Source organism: Myotis davidii, unplaced genomic scaffold, assembly GCF_000327345.1.
Source record: "Myotis davidii unplaced genomic scaffold, ASM32734v1 scaffold149, whole genome shotgun sequence".
NCBI classification, from domain to species: domain Eukaryota; kingdom Metazoa; phylum Chordata; class Mammalia; order Chiroptera; family Vespertilionidae; genus Myotis; species Myotis davidii.
The window spans coordinates 5,800,395-5,810,438 of record NW_006352194.1 but is presented as its reverse complement, the minus strand read 5'-3'; the positions used below and the strand labels follow the sequence as shown (position 1 = coordinate 5,810,438).

At 37.5% G+C, this 10,044-nt stretch overlaps 1 protein-coding gene across 21 annotated transcripts in view; it reads right to left on the bottom strand.

The window, feature by feature from the left end:
* Positions 1 to 1,473: 1,473 nt before the first annotated feature.
* EIF4G3 (eukaryotic translation initiation factor 4 gamma 3) overlaps positions 1,474 to 10,044 on the bottom strand; it is a 272,633-nt gene continuing 264,062 nt past the window's right edge. For all 21 annotated transcript variants that reach the window (XM_015557211.1, XM_015557208.1, XM_015557218.1 and 18 more), the window contains 4 exons: positions 8,729 to 8,875; positions 7,353 to 7,437; positions 5,182 to 5,328; positions 1,474 to 1,925 (listed from right to left, as the gene is read on the bottom strand). In XM_015557211.1, coding sequence (XP_015412697.1) covers positions 1,744 to 1,925; positions 5,182 to 5,328; positions 7,353 to 7,437; positions 8,729 to 8,875 — 561 coding nt within the window. In that variant the 3' untranslated portion in view covers positions 1,474 to 1,743. The remainder of the gene's footprint in view (positions 1,926 to 5,181; positions 5,329 to 7,352; positions 7,438 to 8,728; positions 8,876 to 10,044) is intronic.

Genomic DNA, 10,044 nt, shown 5'->3' with positions numbered 1-10,044 from the left:
TTCCTGGATTGGAACCCTGTGCACTTTGAACCTGGCAGCTGTTACTACTCAGTATACCAGAGAATCAGGTTGCTTCTTCCAACTGAGGAATCCCAGGAAGAGCCCGCAGCCAGACCCCAAATGGCTTCTCAGGACCCACGTTTCATGACAGATGCTGCCACAAGACTTTCAGTGCTTGGTTCTTTAAGAACAGGTTTCTGTGACTGAGGAATGGGCTCTGTGGGCTCATGTAGTGTGAATCCTGTACTGTGTTCAACTACACTCTGAAGAAAATGTGTTACTGCTATGGAAAATTTTGTTCTTGTGCTTCACAAATCTTGTCAAGTCTCTTAATATGAGTATTTCTTCAGAGATGAAAGCCAGAAGAACTCTTTGGTTATCCAGATACAAAATACAGAGACTGTTTATTTGGGAGCAGCCTGTCTTTCTTCATAAATACATTTTGTAGAGTGATGGCCTATAACCAATAGAGATGGAAAACCATCTATAGAGACTACAGCTTCATGAAAGAAGAAAATAAACAAAAACCAAACAAAAGCACAGCACGCCATTATCTGTAGGAGAAAGAGAAGCCCAAACCACAGTTGGGTTTTATACTCACCACAATGGCTTGAGTGAAGATGAAGTTGGGGAACAAAGTGATTTTCACACATGGTATTGGTTTGTTTTTAAAACCCATGCCCACTTTTTTAAAAGTGTAATTTAGCTTTGGTTTCTTTCGTTCTTTAGAAGACATCTCTGGAGGCAATTGATGATTTAAAAATCAGTAGTGGAAGTCTCAAAGTGACCCCGTGTTCCTAGTCCCAATTCATATAGTGGAACACTTAGTTACTTAAAAAATTGCCCTTAGGTTTGCTCCCACCCAGAAGGCATTTCTAGTTGGTGTTGGAAAGAAACTTCCCTGGACTCCCAGAGGGGCTCTCCCACAGATGCCCTCATTACCCAAAGCACGTGCATTTCCCACCGGTAGACATACACTCTCTCAGTCCTCCCTCTCCCCTCCCCCACCTCCTCTCCCAGGAGTGATCTGGATTAGACAACAAACAGCACTTCCCAGATGGGCACACATGCAGCAGCTGTCAAAAGGAGAAGTCAGTTTACTTTCTTTTAAACTTGCAATGTTTGCCTTTATTTTGTTCTTTATATTTTGAAAGTGAAAAGAAATAGTATTGAGTCAATTTCTTTTTGTTTTTTTTAAATATTTGTTCTATGTATTTACAAGCCTTATAGTTGCTCTAAAGATTTCAAAAGTATTAAGAGTACTTTTCCAAGGGTAGCACTTTTTTTTTTTTTAAACAATTCTTGGAGTTCTCTGGTCCACAGCATTTCCTTCTGTTCCAAGGTTATGTATGTTTCAATTACTATTGTGATTTTTTTTCTGAAGCAAGCTGAGAGGCAGGCAGAAAGATTTGATACCAAAAAATAAAATAAAATTAAAATTAAAAAAAATCTTTCTTACCTTGTTCACCCCGTTTAAAAAGAAAAGATTATAACAGAAAATATTTTCTATAAATAATACATGTATTTTGGTTTTAGTGCTCCCGCCCTCAGGATGAAGTTTACTTTTTTCCAGTACCTTTTTCCTCCATGATCACCTTTTTTTCTCTTTCCCCTCTCCCACTCGTGCACACGTGGGGGTTTCTGCGAGAATTGGCCTTGCTGCACTGTGATTGGCGAAGACGTGAAACTTTTTAAAAAAATACTTAAATTGTTTCTTTTGTTTCTTTGTGTGTATTTGAAGTTTTAGTTATCCTCCGATTCCTCTTCTGCTTCCCGGAGCCACGTGAAGAATGCTGTGACAGATTTGAGGGCCACACCCTTCCCATTCTGCTCTGCGGGGTCCTTGCTGCTTTCCCATTTGTAGAAGGCATCCTCGGAGATTACCTCTTCGTCATACAGGCAGTCAAAAAACATCCGTAGCAAATCTGTAAGGAAGTGAAAATAAACCATCTGTTTTGGGGCACTGTAGTTGTGAAGGAAAGATTGTATTTCCAAGTAATGAATGAATGCACATTAATTCCCCAAGAAAAGAGCATCCATGACAATTCATTATACTCCCTCTTGATAGTGTAAATAGCAGAACAACTGTCTAAAGAATAGGAAAAGAAGATGTAAGCAGTCTAAATTATTTCTTATTCCAGCTGTTTTGTTCAATTTGAACTATTTTCTGATAACGCTGAGCTGTTTTTTTTAAATTAAATATATTTTTATTGATTTCAGAAAGGGAGAGGGAGAGAGAGAGAGAAACATCAATGATGAGAGTGAATCACTGAGCGGCTGCCTCCTGCATGCCCCACACTAGGGATCGAGCCCACAACCCAGGGATGTGCCCCCGACCAGAATCAAACCCGGGACCCTTCAGTCCACAGGCCGACTCTATCCACCGAGCCAGACCAGCCAGGGCTGAGCTGTTTAATATTATGTAGTTGTCAACTTAAACACTTTAAAAATTAAATAGAAAATAATTTTTTAAGCCCTGGCTGGGTGGCTCAGTTGGTTGAAGCACTGTCCCGTGCACTGAAAGTCGCTGGTTCAATTCCTGGTCAGGGCACATAACTAGTTTGCGGGCTCGATCCCACGTAGGGGTTGGTGTGAGAGGCAACTGATTGATGTTTCTCTCTCACATCAATGTTCTCTCTCTCTCAAATATAACCTTAGGTGAGGATTAAAATAATAAAAATTTTTTTCCTTAATTTTATACATTTCTCTATTATTTAAAATTTTACAATAACAATATATTATTTTTACAATATTTGGGAGGAAAAGGCAGGATGTACTTCCCCCCTTCTAATATTATTTTCAAAATAATTTTAGTAATAATTTACATGAAAAACCTGGGTAAAAACTTTCTTATCTGTCAACTGTTTTCAATGCTCAGATAATCTGGTCAGTATTCTTTGTTTTGCTCTCACAATGGAAACCCAATTTATGTTATTGTTCAAAAAAGGGAGAAAGTTGGTAAGGATATAAAATCCAACAGAGGGTCTTTATATATTCTTGAAAAAAAATTCCTTCCTTGCAGGCATTTAAAATTCATTTAAAGTTAGCTTGCTAATCATTCATATTAATGGAGGGATGCAGTGGGATAAGCAATAATTGCTACTAAATATTAGGTTTAGAACGAGTTATATTAAAATTTTTCTTTAGATTTATTTTGGAATTTTATTAGTCCAACTAATATTGAAGTCACTTTTTTCTCTAAACCCCAGTTGGTCTATGGGGAAATGGAAGCAAGTGGCTGATTATATTATTGGTAAGTCTAGAATTAAACATCTCTCCAGGGATTATTAAAGTTGATAATCAATTTCATCTATTTATAATGATGAACCATATGTTAAACAACCTTTCAAAGGTTTGGAGAGAAAACAAAGTCAGATTCATTCTCTTATTCACACTTAGACATCTCTCCAGTTATACCCCGAGAATGATTTGTTTCAATTTTCTCCTTTATCTCCTAGAACAGTGATTTTCAATCTTTTTCATCTCATGGCACACATAAAGTAATAACTAAAAATTCTGTAGTATTTTTTTTGCTGATTTGACAAAAAAAAAAAAAAAAAAAAAAAGTATAATTTTGATTCATTCACATCCCACGGCTATTGTTGTGTTGGCGGTTGTCATTTTTTAATTTGACAATCTAAGGGGAAAGAGGTCAGTGTCCCTGACTAAATAGTCAGGAATTGAATATTGCACAAAATTCTTGCATTGCCCTGGCTGGTTGCTCAGTGGTTACAGCGCCGGCCCTCTCACCAAAGGGTCACGGGTTCAATTTCCAGTCAAGGGTGAGTAACTGGGTTGTAGGTTCGATCCCCAGCCCCAGTCTAGGCACCATGCGGGAGGCAACCAATCGATCTTTCTCTCTCTCTCTCCCTTCCACTCTCTCTAGCAATCAATGAAAAAAATATCCTCGGGTGAGGATTAACAACAATAAAATTCTTTCGGCACACTGGTTGAAATCTCTGTCCTAGAGGGATTCATCAGCACTAGCAAAGAAGGAAAACTTTGCAAAAGCTATAACCCAAGGAAGTGCCAAAGATCTACTTTATCTCTAAAATAGCCACATAATATCTACTTTCACAAGTTTCAACTAAATTTTCAAGCTTTAATACAATTCAATTAACTTAACGTACCAATATCACCAAGTCTTAGCTGTCAGGTTACCTTATTTGTCTGATTAGCCAGAATTAATCATAACCCTTAACTGAAAACTAGTCTAAAATGCCTTAATGACTTTGCAGGATTCTGAGGATTCTGAAGAGTATCATTCTCTTTCATTATTAAGACCTATGTTGCCCTAGCCAGCTTGGCTCAGCAGAATGAAGGGTCCCAGGTTCAATTCTGATCAAGGGCACATGCCAGGTTGTGGGCTTGCTCCCCAGTAGGGGGCGTACAGGAGGCAACCAATCAGTGATTCTCTGTCATCATTGATGTTTCTATTTTTCTCTCCCTCTCCCTTACTCTCTGAAATCAATAAAAATATTAAAAAAAGACCTGTATTAAAAAAAGTGAAATTTATATAAAACGCATGCTAATATGGAGATGTCCTAGACCTGCATCGTCCAATAGGGTAGCCACTAACCACAGTGGCTATTTACATTTATATAAAATTTAAGCCCTAGTCAGTTTGGCTCAGTGGATAGAGTGTCAGCCTGCGGACTGAAAGGTCCGGGGTTCAATTCTGGTTAAGGACACATGCACAGGTTGCGGGTTCGATCCCCAGTAGCGGGTGTGCAGGACGCAGCCAGTCAATGATTCTCTCTCATCATTGATGTTTCTACCTCTCTCCCCCTTTCCCTCTCCCTTCCTCTCTGAAATCAATAAAAATATATTTAAATTTTTTTTAAAATTTAGTTCCTTAGTCACAATAGCCACATTCAAGTGCTTAACTGACACGTGGCTCATGATTGCCACAATGAAAGAAACATATTTCCATCATTGCAGAAAAATTTATTAGACCTCTCTCGAGTGAGGATTAAATATCTAATTTAAACTAGTTATTACTTTCTCACGAAAGTCAAGTACATAAAAAATATAAGTTCATTAAAATTGTTGGTTATCTGAGTTTTGTTACCAGAAATTCCTCTATTATCCCTGTTCAAACCCATCCTACCATCACTAAAATCTTGGCCTGGATAAAATTCAACCACTGGTTGGGTTAATTGTAGCAAGAAATAAACTTACTGGCAGGTTGATCAAGTTTGACTATTGATGCTTGTAGTGCATAAAGTGCTTGCAGTTCCTTCTCTGTATCCGAGTCTAGGTACTTGAGTAAGATCGGCACTCTTTGCTTGATAACAGCAGTGTCTACTCGGAAGGTGGAACAGTCAGCTAGAGGTGATAGAAGAACTAAGGATTACATTTAAGGAATTAACACACAGCCGTTTTCAATTTCTGAGTCATTAAGACACATGTGACTCTATAAGAAAAGAGGAAGCAAGGAGGTCCAAGGCAAATATTTTGAAATTCAAAATGTTCTGAAATTCTTAATGGGACATTCTTTCTGAAATAATAAAAGAACGTGGAGGGGTGATGTATTCTGAGTGCTGGGTTCCCTCAACAGTTGTGTGCCCAATTCTTTATCTTTAATCACAATGAAACAAGTACAGTGGTTTTATGACTTTCCAAACTAGAAACACAACATTAGAAAGGAAATTAGAGTGACAGTTCATATAAATCTTTTCAGAAGGGTAAAAGAATTAGAACCACTTTATTATTAATTATAGGAGGGTGAGGACTAACTGTGACAGTGGCAGACAACATATCTGACCTGGGCCTTTTGGGGGAAGGCACAATACAAGGGCATCCCCAGAACCAAGAAGCATAGGTTTTATTTCCTCTGTGAGTTGGCACAAGGACACAATATTGTTTTTAAAAGCACCTTATATATTTTCCAACTGATTTTATAGTGCCAAAGTCTTATTTCCATAGATAATGGAAATTATTTAAAAATTTTTAATCAAGCCGAAACCGGTTTGGCTCAGTGGATAGAGCGTCGGCCTGCGGACTGAAGGGTCCCAGGTTCGATTCCGGTCAAGGGCATGTGCCTGGGTTGCGGGCACATCCCCAGTGGGAGATGTGCAGGAGGCAGCTGGTCGATGTTTCTCTCTCATTGATGTTTCTGACTTTCTGACTCTCTCCCTTCCTCTCTGTAAAAAATCAATAAAATATATTAAAAATTAAAAATTTTTAATCAAGACTTTCTATTTTTTTAAAAATATTTTTATCTTTAAATTATTAGTTAAGTAATTACAACTGTGTCCTCATCCCCCCCCCATTAACCCCCATTCTCCCCCCAAGACTTTCTATTTAGCTTGTTGTTTATTCGTTAAACTAACATTGAAAAAACATTGACAGGAAATCTTAAATTAGAATCCTGAAGCTATCTTCCAAAATGATAAAGAGAAACCTAAAATTCTGAAAAACTTTGGAGTTGAATTTTGTTTTCCTATTTCAGTGATAGAAATGTGGATTTCTACCTAAGGCTAACAGGATGATCTTGTTAAATACTGTTAAATATTACAGGCAGCTTGGAATATTTAGGGTTTCTACCAATCCTAATCCTATCCATCTATGAAATTCATCAACATTTAATTAAATTGGCTTATATAAAGTAAACATAAAGCAGAAGCAGCAACTGGTATTTCTTTCCCCATATATGAATTTATATAAAATGGCTTTTCTGTTGAGATTAGTCCTTGGTTGATATTAGTAGGTTAAGAATATTCTACCTGGCATAGCCGGTGTGCCTTAGTGGCTGAGCACTGACATATGAACTGGGTCAGGGTTCGATTCCTTGTCAGGGCACATACCTGGGTTGCAGGCTTGATCCCCAGTGGGGGCGTGCAGAAGGCAGCCAATCAATGATTCTCTCTCATCACTGATGTTTCTCTCTCGGGGGTGTGCAGGAGGCAGTGATTCATTGCTGATATTTCTCTCTTTCTCTCCTGCCCCCAGCTTCCTCTCTGAAATTAATAAAAATATATATATTTTAAAAAAAGAATATTCAACCTGTTCATTTTAACTCCTGAAAGGAAGGAGGCGGCTTTGAGTGTTGGAAATGAAAAGTAAATTCATAAATTTGAGTGTGAATTAGAAAAGCCACATGCAACACAGTATAAAACAACCGAAGGCATGTAGTAAGCTGTTCATATCTGGGATCTCTGCAGGCAGGGCAGCTAGTTGCCCCCTGCTTGAGACAGCCAGGCACTGTAGACAGAAAGGCATGCATCTGCACAGAAACTGAGCCATATAGGACAAGTGTTAAGGACAATATAAACTCAGGCCCAAATCATCAGTATCTGACATAGTGGGGATTTCAGACGTTAAACTTTACTGTTAGAAATGTTACTTACCTATTATAATAGCTGCTTTACAAACGGCTGTCATTAAAGCTCTAAGGAATGTAGGTGAACTCATCTGGCTTTCATCTAGATTAGCCTGATATCAAAAGTAAATGGAACAATTTAAAAGTATCCTCACACACCAGAGAAATTATTTCCCCTAAACTAGGTCCCATCTGGCACTAAGGGCAGATGGGGTCACATTCAACCTTCTTGCAAAAATTATGAATCTTCTGATTCACTGGAAAATACTTAGGCTATTGCCAGTTCTGTCTGAAAATGTTCTGAGTAGCAGTGTTTAGTTTTCAGGGGTGTCACTGCCTACCTTTGCTCATTCCATTAGACAGTGTTGTGTACTATATACATTTGGAAGTGCAATGATTTAAAAACATTTTTCTTCCTCAAAATATAACTCATATTAAAATGATTTACCCAAATCTATAAATTTGAAAGAACTATACCACCACCACATTGTATTTTAAAGACTACTTTTTTCAGTAGTGTGCAACTCTTTCTAGGTGTGCTAACACTGCTTTTTACCTTAATTTTAATGTTGAATTAGAGATAAATCTCAAGTATTGCCTGAAACAGATTCTTCAGGTGGTGGTGACAAAATTGTTACTCTTTTCTAAGGATGCCAAAAATGTATTTAGAAATATGCTAAATAAATGGGCCCTCAATTTGTTGCTTAGTTTATTTCTCTTAAGATCTTATTTTTCTTGATATCTTCTTGCTATAAAACACTGTCCTAAACCAGAGGAGCAGCAAAAAGAAAATGACAAACAAAAGAAGACATCTCCTAGGCAGGTATTTTCTTTCTTTTTTTTTTTTTAGAAAAGCAAGCAAGAATTTGACCACAACAAAATATACTTAGGGCAGTGAAAGAAGGAAGGGCATAGAAAAAGCAACAGGAGGGTCTCGGCTGGGCTGCTCTGGCTCACTGGGAAGCCAGAGAAAAAGGGGAGAAGAGGGTCCTAGAGACAAGCTCAGGAGGTTTGCCTGGAATGAGCTGCTGCTGCCCATTGCTCCTTGGTTACAAGTCTCGTGGGGTCCCTCAGAGTTGAGAGGATACGTGCCTGTCGGATGAAGGACAGAGGGAAGGGAATGCCACGGACGTGTTCCCTGGAGCCCAGTATAGTCTTTTCCCCTGAAAGGGTCAGGCTAAAAATGAGTGGCCAGGAAAATTAAAGCTGTCATTATAAAACTATGAATTTTGTAAAAATAGAAAAACAGCCTTACTGTTTAAAATTCAAATACATGTAAGAATAAAAATAAACTTCACTGAAGTTAAAAACTCCCATGAAGGGAAAGGGTAATGTGTGAATTAAGGAGAGCCCTCAGGAATCTTTCTGGCAGAGCTTCCAGGGAAGGTGACACAGTCATTATACCTCTACCCAGTCAAAGATCTGCTCATCATTTGCTTTCTCCTCAATAATAAGCTTCTCAAGCCGATTATAGAGCTCGTCAGCAGAGAGTTCTTTCTTTGAAAGTGCTTCGGAGGAACAGGAACTGTCAGATTCTATAAAGTCCAACTTCTGAAACATAAAATGTTAAACACATTGATATAATTCAGTGTTATTATCATCCTGAGAGGAAAACAAAGTCATGGGGTATATCTTCTATTTTACACGGGATCAAAACGATCCGCATTATCCTTCTGAATACTTCTCCAATTTTTTCTACTGTGTATTTTTGATTCTACTTATAAACAAGCAAACAAACAAAACCCCTAGAATAATCTCTCCGCGTACGCTTACCTTCCAATTATGGGTCTGTCTTGCTCTTAGCATATCCCATAGGGCCTTAGGGCTTCGTTAAGTTTTTAAAATTCATTTTTCTTTCTGCTCCTCAAACTCAGCAATTTCTTCTTATAAAGCATTTTCATGTATTTAGTGAGTTAATTTTCCAATATATGTTATTATAATTTTAAAAATTTAAATTATAGTAACATATATTGATAGAGGGACTTTTTAATTTATAAAATTCAATGATATTCAGTTTCATAGAACAATACCAGAAACTTCATTAGTAAAACAATTAATAAAATAATGTATCTTTTGCAAAAATTAAGGATGAATTTTTATGGGAGTAGATTAGTCTAAATCAGTGTCTCCTGACTGAGCAATTTCAATTGCCCTATTTTCAAGTTCGCTGAGTTTTTCTTCTGCCTGCTCAAATCTGTTGTTGAACCCCTTTACAGTAATGTGTTGCTTAACAACAGGGATACATTCTGAGAAATGCGTCATTAGGCATTTCATTGTGCAATCATAGAATGCCCTTACACAAACCTAGATGGTATAGTCTACTACACACCGAGACTATATGGTAAAGCCAACTGCTTCTAGGCTACCAAGTTGTACAGCATGCTACTGTACGATAGGCAATTGTAACTCAGTGGTAGGTATTTGTGTATCTAAGTATATATAAATATAGAAAAGGTATAATACAGTTGTCCTTGAATAATATAGGTTTGAATTGCATAGATCCACTTATATGTACTTATTACGAATGGAGCTTGCGGGGCCAAAAGTTGCTCTGGGTGAGTCAATGAGTGAATTTGAAGGTCTACAACTTACTGTACATTACTGTAAACTTTATAAACATTCTATACTTAGACTACACTAAACTTACAAAAATATCTTTCTTTCTTCAAGAATAAATAAACCTTAGCTTACTGTAACATTTTTACTTTGTAAACTTTAAT